At 38.8% G+C, this 21,431-nt stretch overlaps 1 protein-coding gene across 1 annotated transcript in view; it reads left to right on the top strand.

Moving 5' to 3' along the window:
* The window catches only part of LOC120527303 (guanine nucleotide-binding protein G(q) subunit alpha), a 253,833-nt gene that overhangs the window by 194,690 nt on the left and 37,712 nt on the right, over positions 1–21,431 (top strand). The window contains exons 4-5 of the mRNA XM_039750564.1: positions 15,409–15,537; positions 16,683–16,812. Of these exons, the coding sequence (XP_039606498.1) occupies positions 15,409–15,537; positions 16,683–16,812 (259 nt within the window). The remainder of the gene's footprint in view (positions 1–15,408; positions 15,538–16,682; positions 16,813–21,431) is intronic.

Genomic DNA, 21,431 nt, shown 5'->3' with positions numbered 1-21,431 from the left:
TCCAAACTTTTCCAACTCTTCTTTTATTTATGGTTGGACTTTATTCTCATGAGAAGTAAAAAGAAGAATAAAAACCACAGCCTATTCAGTGCGTAACAATGCTGGGTAGCAGCTATCCTACTCATACTACTAGTGTTTCATTTAGAACAAAAATTACATTTGCCTGCCAAGAAGTGCGTTGTTTTCTGTTGGCAGGACACTGTATGAAGTGTAACACCGCGTAACACATGAGCTGTTTAATTACAAGAGTCCTGTGTCCTGATACTGCTTTATGTATTTTTTTCTTAAACAACTGTAATTGCACTTTGGCAGAACAGAAGAAAAACCTGAAGGGCAGGTTTGCCAGCTTTGTCTGTGATAATGTGCCACTGCCATTACTTCCTGCTTTTTTATTAACGCCCATAACCCCCACCCAGCCCAGTCTAAAGAAGGAAAGAGGTGGGAGGCAATAAGAAGTGCAGTGTCTTGTAAAGTGCCAGAGTCTTTCAATTTAAACAGAATGCAAAGAAGTGTTGGATTAACTCCTGACATCTTAGGAGTTAAGTAATAAAACTCATATATGAGCACTTTTAATTGTGTGTAATTGACTTTTAAGAGTCCTGGGTTCTTATAATGGCCTATGTCACTGTCTCTGTGGAGTTTGCCTGTTCTCCTTTGTTTCTAGTTCTAGTCTAATTCAAAGATGTGCATGCTAGACTAATTGTTAACTCTAAAAATGGTACCATAATCTTGAGTGTAACGTTGTGCATGCCTGTCCCCAGTGATGAACTGGCACCCTGTCCTGGGTTGGTTTTGGCTCTGCACATGGAGTGAGTTTGATCATGTGTTAATGGATGAAAATTTTAATAGTGATTTCAGTTATAAAGAATTGTGACTCATTGACACAAAACTGTCAAAAGACGATGAACAGGCCTCTGAATATATACAAACCTGAGCAGGACCTAACTGATTAGCCTCAGAAACAGGCCTCACCTTTGGCAGCCTGAGCCCAAAATGGGGCACAAGCTTTAGTTCTAAAATACACAGAAATACCCTTCATGGGAGATGGTAAATCACAAAACATCTGGCTGGAAAAGGCAAAGCTGAACGATGAATCTTTCTAAAGGAAGAATTTATTTGTAGTAAACAAAATAAACACAACTAATAATGACCCTCAGAGACATAAAACACAGCCTGAAATTTAAAGGCTTTGGGTGGTTTCTCAGCTGTGACATAATGATGGCACCACCTTTGGGGGTTATTCATAGAACACAAAGATGATAAGTAAACTGTATAAATAGTGAACAATAAATTAAATGAATAATAATTGCATAAAGACAAAAAATAATAATACAGAAATAACAACAAAAGAAAAACTAATAAGCCATGTGGCAACTTCTAGTTGAAAACAAGCAGACTGCTTGTACAACATTGTTCTTTTTGATTTGTTTTTCTTCATGATCAACAAAAATATGCCTCATTTCCATTACATTTGTAGTTATTTTTTTATGTACACTAAGCAGCTTAATAGTACTTGGGTTACAGATCACAACTTGTGCTTTACAGTTATGATGACTCTTAGCTAAGACTCTTCAAATCCCATAAATGCCAGAAGTGACTCTAATCAGTTGGGCCCTTGAGTAAGATTCTTACCCTGCAATTGTTTCGTCCTGGGGATGACATTAACCTCCATCTAGCCATGCAAGTGTGTCCTCCCAACTTGCAGGGAAAGCCTGAGGGTTGGTGGCAGGATTGGCACTCCAGCCACTGTAACAAAACCTCACACTGTTCCATTCCATTCGAACAAGTGTAGTGCTGAGGAGCCACCCATTGCATGGCAGCACTTGGGTCCTAAATTGGGATCCTGAGGTGGTTTGTTGTATAGTGGGTGTAGCAGTACGCTGTATAAGTGCTAAGTGCATACTCCCAAGCTTAGATATGCAAATGTTTATATGTGGTACTAAAAAATAACAAAGAGGTAAAATGCAGAAAGTTCGCATTTTATTAGTCTTGTGTGAAACCAGAACAATGAAAACAAATATGCAGTGTAGTCTGCCTAATAATCCACCTGTACTCTTATTGCCAACATAAAACAATTTATTTTTTTTTATAATCTTGAATATTATTTATTTACTTATTCATTTTCCTCTGTCAGTGCTGATGACTGCCTAGATGCTGTCAGATTCCTCTGTAATGGGACCATGATCAGCTGAGCCTACAGCCACGGAGTCTTCCACAGACAAGAGCAGACCAGTGTGACATTAAGCAGCAACATGCAGCTGACCTCATGCATCAATTGTGTATAATAATACAATGAAACATACATTATAAGGCATAAAATTAACATTTTAAAATGTAAAACTTGGGAGAATTAGTATATTGGTTTATGCAAAAGCAGAATGAAGAGTACTATGGCATAGACCTCTATTTAGGCTCCCGTTTTAATTCCAGTACCCTTGCCATTACACGGCTGCATCACTGGAGACAGGCATGCACATATTTACATACTCACTTAAAGAAGGGGCCAGAAACAAAATACAGGCAAAAACACTGACTGAACGTTATGTACTTAGTTTTTTATGATTTTTGGATACAATTTTGAATCGTATATATATGCAGACATTTCCAATTATTGTACTGCCCTGTAGTGGAGCATGGCAGTCTTACGAAACTGCAGGGAGTGGACCAGGAGATGAAGCCAAAACTAAAACATAACTGATCCAAACTGGGAGATCAAGAGGAACTTTCAGCAAATAGGAATTCAAAACTCTTAGTCAAGTCAGTTTTATTGTCATGTGAAAAAAAAGGTTTCCAAAAGAGTAAGAAGTTCAACATCAGAAGGCTTTGTTGTCATATCATCTAGTTACAGTATTGCATCATGCAGTCATCTGAAGTCATATGCTCCCCAGGACTGCGGTGCAACATATACATAGACAAAGGACAAGTGCAAGATAATTAGAGAACTGTACTATATTATAAAGAGAGAAATTATTACACAACCAATAAATGAACAGACAGTAAGAAATAAATAGCATCAATTAATAATAAAATCAACAGAAATAGCAAATGTACTCCATATAAATAACGTCTGGGAGTAGATCTGTGAGCCAGTGCCAGCACAGAGTTCTGAGTCCTGACAGCCAAGGGCTAGAAGTTGTTACAGAACTGGTTTGGGTGCTATGGTACCTACTACCAGACAGAAGTTGGACACAGAGATCATGGGAGAGGTAAAAACGACCTTCCACAGTGCTTTGTGGAGTCAATGCTTAATAAAGATGTCTGTAGTGGAGGGTAGAGAAGTCCCAAAGATCTTTTCTGCTGTGTGTACTATCCGTTGTAGGACCTAGAGTTCAGAGACACTGCAGTGTCCAAACCAGATGGTGATGCAGCTTGTCAGAATGCTTTTGATGGTGTTCCTGCAGAATGTGGTAAAAATGTGGAAAGGTAGGCTTGACTTCAGCTGCCCATTAGATTTCTGTGGTGTAAGGCCGGAGTTATACTTCACGTGACGTGACGCATGCTGCAGCAGATGCTCCTGCTACACAAGCGTTGTAGTGTTCATACTTGCGCATGTACTTTACGTAAATCTGGAGAAATCCACCAGGTGGCAACATGTTCGTCTTCTCTGTGTTGTGAATTGCCTGGAACACTCATTAAATTCTGATGACACCTTACCGCAATATCTCTGAAAATTATGTTTATTGATTAAATCCATCAATCCAGGGATGTGTCCCTTCCAGCAAGCATTGGGAACGAGTGAGAAACAATCCCTGGACGAGGCCTCAGCTCATCACAAGGTGAATACAAGCACTTGCATACACTAGCGTCATTTTAGCGGCACCAAATGCCCAAATAGGCATATCTTTGGAAGGAAACTGGAGCACAGTGTAGAATACAAGCAGGAAATACCAGCAACATAACTCCCTGCGAGACAGCAGTGCTATCGCTCCACCACCGTGACACCCCATGTGTGTAATTATTCCCCCATGTGTGTAATTATTAACAGTATTCATTATTTAAACGAAATTATATGTAAAATGTAACATACAAACTTTAATGCATTTCATCATGAAAGTGGTATCAAGTATAAATCTAAAGATTGTAAATGTGCAGAGATTGGGAATATCATACATTTACTTTGTTCTGTGTGGCGATCTATTGCTGCTTGCTGCTGCTGTCAGGTCCAAGAAGCTTGTAGCGATTAAAAACTGGGATAACGTTTACGATGGTCTGCTTTAATGATAAACTACAAGGTTAAAGTGGACATTTCGAGATTAAAGCCGAAATTTCCATTTTAATCACAAAATACACGTTTTCACCGTGTCCTTTATTTTTCTCTTAGTGGCTCAAGTACAGTGCTATACATTAAGTTGCTGTTGTTAAGTTGCAAAAAAAAAAAGACGGCACAAAAGATGGTATGTGAGAATTTTAAAATGTATCGTGTCATTACGATCGGGAATATGCGACCCTTGAATATAAAAGTACCACGTATGCATCTGTATGTCGGCATTTTGCTTCACCACATCGAAGCATTCATCCCGTAGGATCTGCATAGAGGCTTTCTGTTGCATGTAGATAGTAAACAGAGAAACTGACGTCACGTTACGACTTTTAGTCGTAACTTTTAGTACACAGTGCCCCCGGACTTTTTTCAGGGTACTGCAACTCGTGCACCCGTCGCGCTAATTTCTGAGGACCTGCTCAGAGGACATGTGAAATGAACGCTGGGAACGCTTGGCAGCCATGATGCGGGCTTGTACACGTTCTAAGCGTGAAGTATAAATGAGCCCTAAGTAGCATAGATGAGTACAGTGGAGTGCTAGAACAAATTTGGAACAATTTTGCTATAAGCCCAATATTTGACAGAAAGCCTGTGTAGATAAGCTGGGTATGGGGTAATGTGGTTGCAGTGTTTTTTTTAATTGGGAAGTAGGTAGCAGCATCCTAAATCTGTTGTCACCTGCTATGCTTTAAACACAAAGGTAACAGCAGTAGTCCACTCAAGAAGTGATAAACAAATGACAAAGTATTTTAACATCCAGCCAGCAGAGGTAGGCGAAACTGTACTTTTATAAGGTACATTTCCATTTTTCCATGTATGCTCAGCAACCTAAGTTGAAAAGGTCATTTATCTGCAAGTGCCTTAATGATGTAATTCCACAAACCAAATTTCTGCTTTGCCTAGCGAATCACCGCATGCACGTGTTGCTCTTCAAATACCTAATATACATGCATATGTGTCCTTTTGTCATTATAGGAGGGAAAGTTTCCATGGAAGAGTGATGAGCTTGTCATCTAAAGATGTAAAACACTGGCTCCGGTTTCTTTTATTTTTATTAGCTAATAGTATACAATGGTAACAAAATCTTAAGTAAACAAACAATATTTTACATGCCCTCTTTCACAGTACACTTTCCTAAAGTGTAGTGTGGAGCAGCATTTTTAAGCAAAGTATCTGTACATGTTGTTCGTTTGTGTTGGTAAGGATTGCTCACTGGGGTATTTACCCTCAGGCTCTTCCGTGATTTTCTGGGTCTTTAGCACTTGGATAGCTGCCAGCCTCTAAGAATGCTGCTTGGAAATATAATCTTATCTATCTATTACTGAACCCATTCAATCTAGATATAAGGTGGTGGAAGTGTTTCAAAATATGTGTTTTTTTCTGTATGTTCTTCACCAAGATATTACTTTAAATATTATTTATAGCAATTAAGAGGCAAATTATACAATTAATAATTTCAAAAGAATTAATACATAATTGTGTATAAAACACATTCCTTAGTTACATTCTTCAAAACTAAAACCCATCCATTTGGTCCAACATTCTCAAACTCATTTGATCCAGCTCAGGGTCACAGGGGGCCGAAGACTATTCTAGGGATCACCACGCACAAGACACAAAAATCTGAGAATGGGATGCTGTTTCATTGTAGTGCCCGCTGTAATGGCAGGGGTAAATGCAGTGAGGTTAAGAAAGGGAGAGCCTGCTGTTACATCCTGCAAGAGCCCCCCTCACAGTTGCAGGCCCAATAGGTCAGTGAGGTTTAACATTAGAATAAAGCAGTATTAAGGGTAACATGTTAAAGAAGTTTTGGGTAGAATTTAACAATTTATTTTGGAAGAGCTATTTATCTGGACACTATCAGTATCACTATCACTATAAGGAGATGATTGTGGATTTCCGCAAACAGGTAACAGAGCACAGCTCCATCGGAGGTGAGGATATCGAGCAGGTTAGCAGCGGAGTCACCCTCCCTGATGACCTTAAATGGTCAAGTCACACTGCGGCAGTAGTCAAGAAAGCCCCTGTGCAGATTCTACTGGTGTACTGTGGAGTCCATCCTGACAGGATGCATCACATCCTGGTACAGCAACTGCTCATTTCAGGACTGCAGAGCTCTGCAGCGTGTGGTGAACACAGCACAGCAGATTATGGGCACACAGCTCCCTGCGATCCATGACATCCACACTACACTCTGTCTCAGGAAAGTGAACCATATCAGGCGGGATCCCAGCCACCCTGCAGTGTCACTTTTCACCCCCCTCCCATCTGGAAAGCGACTAAAGTCCATTCGGACACGCACCTCCAGATTCAGGAACAGTTTCTACCCAAATGCAAACAATCAGTAACCTTGTGTCACCTCCACTGCTACCTGCACATATACTTCTGCCACTGTCTCTATTTATTCCTAGTATTCTGGTTTTATTTATTTACTTGTTTATATTCATTTATTTATTGTGTGTTTTTTTTGTCTATGTTCACTGTCTGCAGAGGCACATGCAAGCAAGCATTTCATTGTACATGGTACTTGTACACATGACAATAAAGAATTGAATTGAATTGAATCAATGTGCCACCATGTTCCTTTTAATATGACATGACCTAGTCTTTCATTTGAAACACAGCAGGATGGTGGACTTCCATAGCATCATATAACTGTCTGGATGGAACTTCTCCAACCTTCTACACTCTTGCATAGGTCCTTTTGTACACATCCTTGTGGTATAAAGATGCAGTCTTGACTCAGTTTGCTTCTGTTGAAGTCAAATAATGGGCCACATACCTGAAAGTGAGTCCTTGTAATTCTCTGCCCATGTCTAGTGACCTTGTAATTCAGTTATTAATGCTTCCTGGTGGGTATGCAATACAGAGACACATTGAATGAATGTTAGAGGTGTGTGATTTTTTTTATTTCAAGCTCTACAGTCAAGCACTGGGCACTGTCTGTCAGTTTTTGGTGGGGCATTTGCAAATGCTGGTATCATTAAGTTCAAAAGTGGTATTGCTGTATTGTTTTTTGATATTCTTGATTCCAGAGACTGGAATGCTTTTCTTGTTACTCTTTTCAGAGAAGTAAGAAAAGTGTTGGCAGCCATGTGCACACTCACAGGATTAAGTTGGTCAGGTGAATGTAGATCTAGAAGTGTGGATCCTGGACCTACACACTAGTAAATGATGTGTTATGTATATCTTACCATAACTATGGGACAATGTACAAGTCTGTTTGAAACCTTGCCGTGGTTTTTGATGACCAGCTTTCCTTTACTGACCATGTTGCAACAGTTTCTCAGTCATGCACATTCACTCGATACGACATCTACAAGACCAGACCGTATCTGACAGAGTATCTTATACAACTCCTGCTGCAGGCTTTAATCATCTTAAATCTTTACTACCACAACTCTCTGCTGGCTGGAGTACCGGCCTGTGTCGCCAAGCCGCTCAAGGTGTTTCAAGATGCATTGGCACAACTGGTGTTCAATTAGCTGAAGTAGACACGTGTCCCTCATCTTTTCACATCACTACATTGTTTCCCTGTACCGGCACATAATTCTGTCATTTTAAATCCTTTATTCTTGCCTAAAGAGTAATCAGTGGGTCTGTACCTATATATGGAAACACTTCTGAAATCCTGTGCTTTTTCTCGACCATTCAGGTCTGCTGCTGAACAGTGTGTGGTCATACCACTTCTACATGGCATCAAATCTCAGTCTAGAATCTTTTCACATGCAAATCCTAGTTGATTGAACGAGCTGTCCACATCCATTTGAAATTTTGACTCCCTTAATGAGTTTAAGATGTGTTTGAAGTCTCTCTTGTTTGGTAAGATGAAATCTAACTTTAGCAGTTTTCTAGCAGTTTGATTTTTGTAACATAACAAATCTGGTTGGAGCTTCATCATGTAACCCTCTGCAGTCTTTCATAGGTCCTTTTTGTACACATCCTTGTGGTATAAGGATGCAGTCTTGACTCAGTTTGTTTCTGTTGAAGTCAAATAATGGCATCAAAGTTAGAAGTTAGGAATTGTAACTCGCATTTTGTTCTGAGCTCTTCACCTGATGATCAATTTGTAACTTTGTCCTGTAACACTTGATCACAAACAGTCCCCCAGACTGATGTTCACTCAATTATTTTGACCTCTTTTATAAGTCGCTTTGGGTAAAATTGCCTGCTAAGCAAATAAAATTGTAAATGTGCAGCACTTTCTTCAGTAATGAAGTAATCAGCTTGGCAACAAGGATACTTATGTCTTAGCACTAAAATGTATAAGAAACTTGACAAGCGGGGAAGTAGGAAACTGCCCATTAACTAAATACTTCATTCCTTCAGGTGTTTAAACCACTACCAAAGATGTAAGATTTGTGGGGAAAAAAAACTATAGTAGGTGTGAAATAAACGACTGGACCCACAACAAAGGTTTGGGGCAGCCACTCGTATAGTTTCCCTAGCTGCAAAAGGCTTTTAGTTGGTTACAATGTGTACAGGTTCGAGTCCAAAGTAGAACTGATTAGATATGAAGGATGATGGTTTTTTATAGTCTGTTCCCAGGAAGTGACATCCTCAGGGCCAGGACAGGAAGGATTTCTCGTATTTGGTCTGCTGAGAGAAAATAGAGAGGTTTAGCACAACCCGCCGTCCACTGCCTGGTGTGGGACTGGTGTTTTCTGGTCCCTTCAGTTGATTCCCAAGCGCATGTGTGACATAGGCTAATACTTATTTTTTCATTTTTTCAGACCTCACTGTCATCAGAGTTTTACAAATGTAGTATTTAAAGACAATGAAAGTATTTGGAAAATGTGATTGAAAATACTTTCAAAATAGTAGACAACTTCATCTTCAATAAATGTCCCCTAACGACAAGTCAATCAGTTCCTCTATCTTGTAGTTTTAATAGCAGTCGCCATCAGATGTTATTTTGCAAAGTAAACAAGATTGCAGTATAATAACACACTTAAGACTCCAGATTAGGTGGTAATAGTCAAAATAACAATGCTACAATATAAATGAACAAAAAACAGGGACTAGTAGCCACAACACTAAATGGGTATACCTAGAAAGTAGTGCAGCAAGACTTAGGAAAGGCAAAGGACTAAACCTGCAAAACTCAGAGGTTGCATTGGTTTGTATTTTACACAAGTGCATCACCTGGACGTATAGTCAGGTTAATAGGTACCAGAGATGAAAGACATTTCTGTGTTTTAGTCAAAAACAGTTAAGGAGCAGTGTGCCTGCCAGGACATCTGATAGTGTATCACAGTTTGAAGGAATGTGTGTGAGTTTGCCATACGATGAACTGGTACTTAGTCCAGGGTTGGCTTCTGCCAGATTTTGCATACATAGGCAATGGCCCTGATATCCTGCATTGCAATAATCCATCCATCCATTTTCCAACCCGTTGAATCCAAACACAGGGTCACAGGGGTCTGCTGGAGCCAATCCCAGCCAACACAGGGCGCAAGCCAGGGACCAATCCTGGGCAGGGCGCCAGCCCACCGCAGGACACATACACCCACACACCAAGCACACACTAGGGACAATTTAGAGCCGCCAATCCACCTAACCTGCATGTCTTTGGACTGTGGGAGGAAACCGGAGTACCATTGGAATTATCAGATTTAATAAATCAATGGTACTGATCTGGTGTGAATGAGTGCACCCTATGATGGACTGTGTGCATTTGTGCATGGCTGCACCCATTTTGTTTATCATTGCCATGGCCCATGGTTAGTCACATGTTCAGCAGCAACACATCATGTCAGTTTGTGATGCTTTAAAAGATGGAGGTGCACTACTTTCAGTGTCTAACTTTCTGGATTCCTGGGTGTGTTTTTGCACAGCATTTAGTTAGTTAAAATTCTTTTCTGGGAGTTAGGACTTGCTGAGCATTTTAGACTACGATTCTAGTTTCAGTACGATTAGGCTATGACAGTCTGATTTATTTTTGACTTTTTCATTTCAACCCCTACTTGCTTTAACTTTGTCTCCCTCTCATCTTCTTTACGATTGCTTAAATGTCGCCTTTGGGTGAGCCACATTCAGTTTTAGCAGGATAGCTGGTATCTACCTGCACTTACCTTGTGGATTGCTTTGCTGGAAAAGGCTCTGACCCTACAACCCCTGTATTTGAATAAGCAAGTTTAGTAAATCAGAATGTTTGTGCCAGTGTGAGTGGGTGAGGATGTCAGCACAGCATTCTAGGTTGGCCTCTGCTCTGCATCTGATTTGTGTTTACGTGGACACTAGCACCACATGAGTCTGTATTGGGTACATTTTGAAATTATTTTGGTAAATGAATGAAATATTTTGCAAGACCTTTTGAGCTTAATGTGGCATATTTCTTCTATTGTGATTGTTTGAAGGCCAGAGTATAAATGTGCTTTCTCAGCTTTGGTTTGGATGTTGAATCCAAAAGTACAAAATGAAGTGACATAGAAAGGCTAGGGGTCCATAAACACTGATTGAAAATGATGTTTGTACAAGTTGGGGTAACTGTGACTTGCAATATTTCTGACAGAAATTATTTACTTAAAATAAACCACCACCTAGTCTATATGGAAATCACGGAGAAATCTTATGTAACATAGCCCATCAGTGAACAAAATATTAATGCCTAAGTAATTTTAAACTAAGATAAGGTAAATAAATGAATTATGTACATTCTCCAGCTTAAAAGTAGTGGTTAATTGCACAATAGCAATTCAGCCAGCTGTGTTAAGTGCACTAACATACCTGTTACATACCTGTACATAATGTACCTGTTCTTGGCAAGGCAATCTGACATGTTACTGTTCTCCAGTTTAGGAAGGGCTGCAGCTAAGTCACAGTATTTCTCTGGTACAGTGCATTGCCGCACCCACTACACAATGACACAACTCAGGAACAACTTGTAAATAACCCCAAGGCAGACACGCGGTCCAGTCCCACCCTCCAGAAATGACCCTCTATCTGTCGCTGCCAGTTGTTATGTGGGCGACCCCTTGGCCTGGTCCCCAACAGTGAGGATCTTACGAGCCAGATCACCCTCAGGGAAATGCGCCACATGGCCGTAGTGCCGTAACTGACGATCCCTCGCAATGTAGGTAATGTGTCTCATTCAGGACTCCATGAGCAACCGTTCATTCAACATAAAGTCAAACCAACGGTACCCAAGGATTTTCCAGAGAGATACAAAATGCAAAATAAAAATGAAAGATTCACATAACAAAAGTAAGATTCCCACAGTGCATTAAACTGGTCTGAAAATTAGACCCTTCACATCTTAGAGGTCTGCTAGCCAAACCCTGATGCAGTTTCTTATTTGTTTACAATCTTTTGAAAAGCCCTGTGTAAGTTACCTAAACAGGCTGTATTGGTCAGAAATATGCTTTCTGAAAGCCTAAGCATGACAAAGCCAAAGATGCAAAATATTTTTTAAAGGTTTGCTCTTACCAAATGATATCATCTGGACCAAATATTTTGATTTTAGTATGTACTATACATATAAAGGTACCGGTATGCAAAATTTGAGCTGCTAGGTGGTTTTGTTCTTAAGATATGTTCTTGTGAAATTGATGAAAAAAATAAAGCCGTATCAAAATTGACACCCTTCTCCCCTCTCAAAATTGGCTGTATTTTGGAAAGTATTAATCTTTCATCAAAATAATTTTACTGAGTGTCTCATGGATACTGTAACATGGGTACACCTGAGACCGAAGTGTGATTGATTGGACATGGAATGACTCTTTGTGATTGTTTGTCCTAGATTCTATCTATCTATCTATCTATCTATCTATCTATCTATCTATCTATCTATCTATCTATCTATCTATCTATCTATCTATCTATCTATCTATTTATCTATCTATCTATCTATCTATCTATCTATCGTTGATGAAGAGCTATATCAACATGCATATGGAAAGGAAAAAGCAAAAGGTTATTTCTGCATTGTAAAGAAAAGAAGATTAACGACTCAATGTTTCAGCTGTAGCTTCATAAGGTGTGGAAATAATTTTCTACCTGCCTATTTATCTGTTTATCTATCTATTGTGCGTTGCAGATTGGTGTAGCAGTTAGCGCCGCTGCCTCACAGCTACTTAAAATAAAAATTGAGTGCCATTAAGGTCTTTTCCTGTGAGGAGTGTTTGTGCTCTCCGAAGCCCTAAAGATGTTCATTTTAATTATCAACCCTATACTGGCTCCATATCAGTGAATGAATGTGTGTGTGTGTGTCTGTCTATGTTTGTCGCACTCCCTATAATGGACTCCACATCTAGTCCAGAGTTGGTTTCTGAATTGATCCTTTGGTTCCAAATTGGGATTCAGCCTGATGTGATATTGCAGTCGGATTAACTTTTTAAGAAAATAGATGGACTTTCTTGATTGCACCATCTCTTCAAGCATTTCTGAAGACTGTGCACTGGACAAGCCGTCATGTACATAAAAGTCTTTTTGGGATTTCAGTTTAATAAACTTAAAATCTGGCTGAATTATCAAGAAACATGGAAACCTCACACATCTCTACCTAATGTTGCCTTCGCTTCAGAAATGTTTTCCGTTGTACGTGACATGACTATTTTCAGGCAAGTGGCAAGTTCCTGGGACCCTTCCTGAAAGAGGCAAGGAGCTAGTACAGTAAAGTCAGTCTAGGTTTATGTGACAATGGCAGAACTGGCACTAGCATTTGCACAAGCTGTTACTTGTGAATTGCCCCAGTCATAAATATGACAGAGACAACAAAATATTGAGTCTCTGTTTGTCTTAATCACTCTGACATGGGATAGTTATCTTGCTTTTTTTTGTAAACCTCTATTTCTATTTCATCCTTTCAGAAGATATGCAAAAAATGGATTTACTCTTGTTATCATCATTATCTTGCAGTCTGCACAGTTTAGCGTATATTTACACTTCTTTATACTTCCTTCTCTTCTGTAGAATTATGGCCTAGACAAAATACTTCACTCTTCAAATAAATATTATACAGATACACCGGTAACTGGAGAGCAGCTCTGGGATGTTCTCTGCTGCTCTATTTTTACCTCATCTTCATGTTTAATTTTCAAATTCTTTACCTTTACTGCTTTGTTAGGAAATTACTTTGTCCTGCCTCCTATGCATTATCTGTATTGCTGTCTTTATCAAGATCAGAGAGTGGCCTCTTTAAATAAAGCCTTGACGTTAGTGTAAATTTCACAGTGTTAATATGTGGTATCATCATTGATTTATTCATTCATATAAGTGAAACACATGCATTTGATTCATGTTGTTCTTCATGTTGCTCTGTCTTTTTATTGGTTATTTCTTTTATTTATGCTATTTAAGTCATGGCTTTTCCTCTTTTGTGGCATAAAGAATCCTCCCTTAATTGCTCTCACTTGCTGGTACACTGTACCCAGGGTTTTGTTTTTTAATGCTTTAAATCATAAACCCTCCACATACACAATGGGACTACCTTCTTCTATTGATAGAATGAATGAAAGAACGAACGAACGGTCTAAGTAACTTTGTGTTCCTAAGAGGAGAATCTGTCTTTTTACAGAGAATTTTTAAATAAATAAAAACATTGATAGAATGATAAATATGTATACACACATACTATGTGCTGAACCCACACCAATTATTTAATGTAAGGGAGCCATCTAATTTTGAATGTCTTTTAACTAGACTGATCCATTCATTATCACGGTTACTTTGTCCAACTCAGATTCACAGGGTACCCATGCCTGTACTGGCAGCACTGGGCACAAAGCAGGAACCAAAACTGCCTGTCACTCACAGGGCACATTAATATACACCCACACTCACTCACAAGTTAAGGAATACGTTTTTCAAGTCAAAGTGATTTCTTTACTGACATGGTATATGTTCATTTTCTACACAAAATTGTATTCTAAAGCTAAGTGATTTCTATAAAAATACATTGTCTGTCCTGGTGTTTTACAATGAAACCCAAGTGGCTAAAATCACATTTGCCACTTCCATTTCCATCCACAGATTTGCACATTTTGTGATAGGACAGGCATGTTTAAATGTTATGGCATGGTTTCCACTAAGTTTCAGCATACTGGTCATTTTTTTTCTCAATATTCCACTCTGCAAGAAGAATTTCATCTGGTACTGTATATGATCAGATTAACCAATACAGTATATCTGTGACTCCTACTTTAAATAGTTAATTTACTCAACTGTGTAACAAAGTTAACAAAAATAGTTAATGCTTTTCAATGGAGTTCATGGCGACAGCACCTTAAAAGCTAAGATGAAACTGAAACTTAGTGGAAACCATGCCAGAACATTTAAAGATGCCTGTGCTGTCACAAAATGTGCGTATCTGTGGATGGAAGTGGAAGCAGCAAATGTGAGTTTATGTTGATGTATTAGTCACATAAAGGTAATGTCTTTGTGAATGGACATGTATGGTAACTTTGGTAAGAAGTGTACCTGCTCCTTTAAGACCATTACTGACAGTGATGTGTGGTTCAGCTTGATTGGTTCCATGCTGGCTTCAGCCGCTCACAATCCTGCATTATGTTAAACAGGTTTTACAATGGATCTATGTTTAAAGAAAGCAATCTGAAACTGGGAGAGAGCACAGCAAAAAGCTGTGTCTTCCCTGATGTTCACTCTGCAGTGGTGTGAGTGAATCAGGCAGGAAACAAGCTGCACTTTTATCAGTTCAAGCTGGACAGGTGAAAATTCGCTACTGAATCCATTTGAGTAGCAGATGAGAGGTGCACCTGTGTGTGCAAATTTATTGTCAATGTATTTTTTGAAAAAAAAAATAAACGCTTTAGTAATGTACTACTCATACTACTCATGTAGTTCTCATACATGTATTTTGTTATTAACTTTGCTTCAAATGTTTGAGCAAAAAGGTAGTTTTGAATAATAATAATAATAATGCATAAATAGAATAATACAATGTCGTGTCTCAGCATGCACAAACTAGAACAGCCCAGTCAAAGGTTAAGTTAGTATTCAGACACAAGTTAGTAGGCGTTCTCCGGTATTTCAGATTATCGATTATTGTGAAAGAACTTCACATCGCGATGGGGAGTTGGTGGAGGTGAGGCAGAACTCAGTACTTCTCACTTGTGACCTCGCCTCACCTTCATCTCTTTTAATTGTGGTATCATTGTTTCATTCTGCTTTGTTCTCTCTATTTGTAGCTATCTCAATGACTTGGATCGTATTGCAGACACTGCCTATCTGCCCACCCAGCAAGATGTCCTTAGAGTCAGAGTTCCAACCACAGGGATCATTGAGTACCCTTTTGACTTACAGAGCGTCATTTTCAGGTAGACTGCATTTTATATATATATATATATATATATATATATATATATATATATACTCATTTATTGTTTCAAACAAAATAATCTGTCCCACTATTGTTATGATGCTTGACTCAAAATACTCAAAATGTGGTATAATGTTTTTGGCACAAACACCTCTAATATATTCATGTTTTGCAAATTAAAAAAAGTATCTCTTGTAGTTCTTTACTTTTTACTAATTTGTTAAAATTCATTTGCTAAGTTTTGTTTTAAAGAAGTATGTATTAAATGTATTCAAATAAGCACTAAGTACTGTATATTGTGCTTTGTATTGTGGTAATATGAGGTTTTTTTAAAGATGCTTGAAGTTTTATGGTATTTTATTTTCCTCCTCCAGAGATCTATCTATCTATCTATCTATCTATCTATCTATCTATCTATCTATCTATCTATCTATCTATCTATCTATCTATCTATCTATCTATCTATCTATCTATCTATCTATCTATCTATCTATCAGTCATTTTATTTTTATTTATCTACACTTAGTTCTTCCCCTCTCTTCATCAGCTGAGAGACTATATAATAGGCTATACACCAGATTACAGCAGCAAGTGTTACACAATCATGCCAAAGGCTGTGAACAAAGTCTGCATTGCTTCCATTTATGTAACAATGCCAGAAATACATTTTTATATGACACTTTTTCATCCTAAGGCACTTTATCTGCTCATTATATTAATTATACCATCAGCAGTTCATTTTGTCAAAGTAGTGTGTCAGAGTTTCGGATTAATCCGACAGTCTTAAGCCCCTCCACACACAGCCCATCACCATGTGGTGTTTTAGAATCCACTGACAAAGTGCAAAAAAGCGAAAAGAAAATCTCAATTACGTTAGCTTATGCATTAATTGCTGCTTACTTAGATTGTGGTTGAAATGAAGCCTTACACACTCTATGGCCCTTTAAAAACAAAGTTGAGACCTCTGATTTACAGTTAGTGGGATATCCATCGCAAACTTATCAGAGTTCCTATTAAAGGGAGAGAGAAATTTCAAGTGAAAGTTTTAATATGCACTCTCACCACAGAAGTGCTTTCTAGATTGTGAGCGTTGTCAATCTAATCTTATAATGCATTCACTAATTTTTACTTTATTTCTTCCAGGATGGTGGATGTAGGAGGGCAGCGATCAGAAAGAAGGAAATGGATTCACTGCTTTGAAAATGTGACATCTATCATGTTCCTAGTAGCTCTCAGTGAATACGATCAGGTACTTGTGGAGTCCGACAACGAGGTAAGTAGTAGCAAAAAGAGATTTTTTTTTTCTTTTTTTACTTTTAGGGGGAGTTGGTCTCGTCCATTGCGAGAGATGGACGTCTGAAGCGGAGCTCTGTTAGCAGCGGTGTTATTTTTTATATTATTTCTTTATTATCCTGAGATATCCTGTATTTATCCAACCCAAGGGTTCTACTACAGTATATGCAAGCATATATAAACATGGTCGGCAAGAAAAGGACTCAGAAACAAATGGAAAAGAAAACTAAAGCTACATACAAGCCCAGACCAATAAGTCCAAGTTCAAGCTTAAGGTACGGCCTTTCAGAGACTGACCTGGAACAGATGGGTGAAAGCCCAGACTCCTCAGGACCACTGTCTGTTGCATCGTCTCCAGTTGAGAGTGAAATGGGGAGTGAATGTGCAAGGTCACGATAGCTCGCCGATTGGAGAAGATTATTTGAAACTGGAAAACGGCCTTACAGTCCGCGCTTTCACTTACTCCACGCGAGCCGGGTACATCGGCTGTAATAGAGCCCGCCACTTGGCCTACGGTGCACGAAAGCAGAAATGAACTTTCCGAACTGAATGTGATGATTGCTGAGTTTAAGCAAGATATAAAGACAAGCGAGAAGGCATGTGAGAAGCTGCGGGAAGAGCTGTGACAGGATAATAAAGACTCGGGAGAAACGTATATATACTCGCTTTGAGGCGGCTTTTAATGTATGCTGGAAAAAATTGAGCAGCACATTCAGGAAAACGCGTCTAAACTGAGCACACTTGCCAATCAGCTGGAGTATGTTAAGCAAACATTCACGACTCGAATTGAAATAGCCGAAAATCTAGCATCCACTGCTGATAGAAAAGCAACCGATAGCGAGATAGCAGCAGCTTATTGCATACAGGGATCAAGTACCTTTAAGCCTAGGTCTTTTATTGTCCGCTTCAAGAGATTATTATGTAAGCTAGATGTGATGGCACTCCTCAGACACAAGCAAGAGATTATATTTGAAAATAACCACATTCATATTTTCCCTGATTTCTCTCCCGTAACAGCTGCTAAACGTGCAGCCTACTACAACATTAAACAGCGGTTACGGTAAGCCGATATCAAATACAGCCTCTTGTATCCTGCCAAACTGAAAGTGGATGTTCAAGGCCAATACTACATCTTCTCCAGCAAGGAGGATGCAGAAAAGGAATTAAGAAAGCTGATCCCAACACTTTTCTGAAACACAATAATGGGTCGCAAGGAGATATCACCTGTTGTCTGATCCACACATCCTAATGATATGGGTATTATAATTATACATTCTTTTCATTACTCGGACACTTTCTGTTTATGTCTTAATTACAGTTATAGACGTGTGTGTGGAAGATATTCATTTTTTTTTTTTTACCACCCTAAAGGGGACTGTTTAACATCAGATATCCTGGACCACTTTCTAACACCATTCCCTGGGTTTATTATCTTAATACTTTAAGATTGCTGAAGATTATATATTTTATGATTATAGTTTGTTAATGATTATATTTTAGGCATATACAGTTATGCTTGAACGTTTGTGAACCCTTTAGAATTTTCTATATTTCTGCATAAGTATGACCTAAAACATCATCAGATTTTCACTCAAGCCCCAAAAGTAGATAAAGGGAAACCAGATAAACAAATGAGATAAAAATATTATACTTGGTCATTTATTTATTAAGGAAAATGATCAAATATTACATATTTGTGAGCGGCAAAAGTATGTGAACCTTTGCTTTCAGTATCTGGTGTGACCCCCCCTTCACAGCAATAACTGCAACTAAATGTTTCTGGTAACTTTTGATCATTCCTGCACACCGGCTTGGAGGAATTTTAGCCCATTTCTCCGTACAGAACAGCTTCAACTCTGGGATGATGGTGGGTTTCCTCACATTAACTGCTCGCTTCAGGTCCTTCCACAACATTTCGATTGGATTAAGGTCAGGACTTTGACTTGGCCATTCCAAAACATTAACTTTATTCTTCTATAACCATTTTTTGGTAGAACGACTTGTGTGCTTAGGGTCGTTGTCTTGCTGCATGACCCACCTTCTCTTGAGATTCAGTTCATGGACAGATGTCCTGACATTTTCCTTTAGAATTCTCTGATATAATTTTAGAATTCATCAATGAAGGCAAGCCATCCTGGCCCAGATGCTGTAAAACAGGCCCACACCATGATGCTACCACCACCATGTTTCCCAGATGGGATAAGGTTCTTATGCTGGAATGCAGTTTTTTCCTTTCTCTAAACCTAACGCTTTTCATTTAAACCAAAAAGTTCTATTTTGGTCTCATCCATCCACAAAACAATCTTCCAATAGCCTTCTGGTTTGTCCACGTGATCTTTAGCAAACTGCAGATGAGCAGCAATGTTTTTTTTGGAGAGCAGTGTCTTTCTCCTTGCAACCCTGCCATGCACACCATTGTTGTTCAGTGTTCACCTGATGGTGGGCTCATGAACATGAACATTAGCCAATTTGAGAGAGGCCTTCAGTTGCTCAGAAGTTACCCTGGGGTCCTTTGTGGCCTTGCTCTTGGAGTGATCTTTGTTGGTCGACCACTCCTGGGGAGGGTAACAATGGTTTTGAATTTCCTCCATTTGTACACAATCTGTCTGAAGGTGGATTGGTGGAGTCCAAACTCTTTAGAGAAGGTTTTGTAATCTTTTCCAGCCTGATGAGCATCAACAACTCTTTTTCTGAGGTCCTCAGAAATCTCCTTTGTTCATGCCATGATACACTTCCACAAACGTGTTGTGAAGAACAGACTTTAATAGATCCTTGTTCTTTAAATAACACAGGGTGCCCACTCACACCTGATTGTCATCCCATTGATTGAAAATACCTGACTCGAATTTCACCTTCAAACTAACTGCTAATCCTAGAGGTTCACATACTTTTGCCACTCACAAATCTATATATATAATTCACTAAGGCAAGACAACTATGGAAAACATGCTGGAAGGGTTGTGGACTCACTGAGCCACCGACAAGTAAGACACCTATGGCGCACGCAGAAGGAGCCATGCCCACCAACTCCTGGCACCTCTGAGCCACGTTGACTGTTCATAGAGGCATGTTTCTCGCGGAGGTGAATCACCATATGCAGCGTGTTAAACGGTTTGCGAGGGGTATCCCATGGGATCCTCAAAACAATCCTTTACAACTGAGGTTAAAACACAATGAAGTAAGCAGTCTTTTAAAAACGAGTTTTCGGTTACAACGCACGACCGCGTGCAACATAGCAAACTGTTTTACTGTGTTGGTTCGTTCCTTGCATTGTTATAATGTTGCTTTTCTTGCTGATTTATTACATTACTGATTTCTCAAATGTTAATTTTCTCCATGTGCTTAAAAATCATTAAAAAACAGGCCTGATTATGCGGCTTATGGTACGCTGCGGGTTGGCTAGTATGTACTATTCGATCATTTTCCTCAATAAATAAATGACCAAATATAATATTTTTGTCTCGTTTATTTAACTGGTTTCTCTTTATCTACTTTTAGGACTTGAGTGAAAATCTGATGATGTTTTAGGTCATATTTATGTAGAAATATAGAAAATTGTAAAGTGTTCACAAACTTTCAAGCACAACTGTAGTATTTAGACTATATTGGCAATAGATATCTCTACTTTTTAATCCTCAAATGCCGGTGCGTGGGCGCTTGTTTGCTTTGGACGTGCTCTGTCTCTAAGTATGTCAGAGGACCGGGACTTTGTAAAGTGGGGTCCAGCCTAACATGGGGAGGCAAAATTGGGGGTGGGGGGATAAGGGGGGAAGAGAAATTGAGCAGGCTATATCTAATCTATCCTTTTAATCCTTATAATTATAACTACCAACCTAACAATAAGCTGCATGGCAATAACTTTTGGGGAAATAGGAAATTAAGGTTAAAGCTGTCTCACTTCCAGTTAAGACTATAAAATGACATTAAAAAAAAAATCAATGACAATATTTTATTTTCAGTCTATCTATTTGACTAGAGTACTTAAACATTTGTTACTAGGGAAGAGAATTCTAAATATTTCAATTTTTAATTCTCTGTTTCCTCAAAAAATGTAGCATGGTTTTTGTCAATGTATTAACATGTTTGTGCTTTAAGTATTTTGGGTTGGGCAGAATTTGGTTTTGTATCTGTTTTTTTTTATTTTTCTGTGCATTTGAATACTTAAAGAAAATGTAACATTTTATTGGTGACATCTCTGGCTGTTTTGTGTTTAGGGCCGTGGTCACCACCATTCTGAGTTTTCCCACATTCACACGGCCATGTCCAGCTGCTAAAGACAATGGCATATTACATGACTTCCTGTTGGAGGATATGTCAAGTTTGAGGAATACAGCTACTGATCTAAGCACTAGAGTTTGTCAGTTTATATGACATCACTAGAAACCACTGCAGATGTCAGATTACCTGAATCAGAGACAACCTTCCAGCAGTTTTACACTTCTGAAGAATCTTGTACTCACACCTTTTTCAGAGAGCCAATAACACAATGTCTAAGAGAGCAGGTGCTATACAAAGGGTTTTTAGTTATAGTGAGTTCAGCCGCAGTTTTTGCCATTTTTTTCTTTTTTCTTTTATGTTGTGGTATAAAAAGCATACATC

This window comes from Polypterus senegalus, chromosome 4 (assembly GCF_016835505.1).
Source record: "Polypterus senegalus isolate Bchr_013 chromosome 4, ASM1683550v1, whole genome shotgun sequence".
Taxonomy (NCBI): domain Eukaryota; kingdom Metazoa; phylum Chordata; class Cladistia; order Polypteriformes; family Polypteridae; genus Polypterus; species Polypterus senegalus.
The sequence above is the reverse complement of the archived record's forward strand: the minus strand, read 5'-3'. Positions and strand labels throughout refer to the sequence as shown.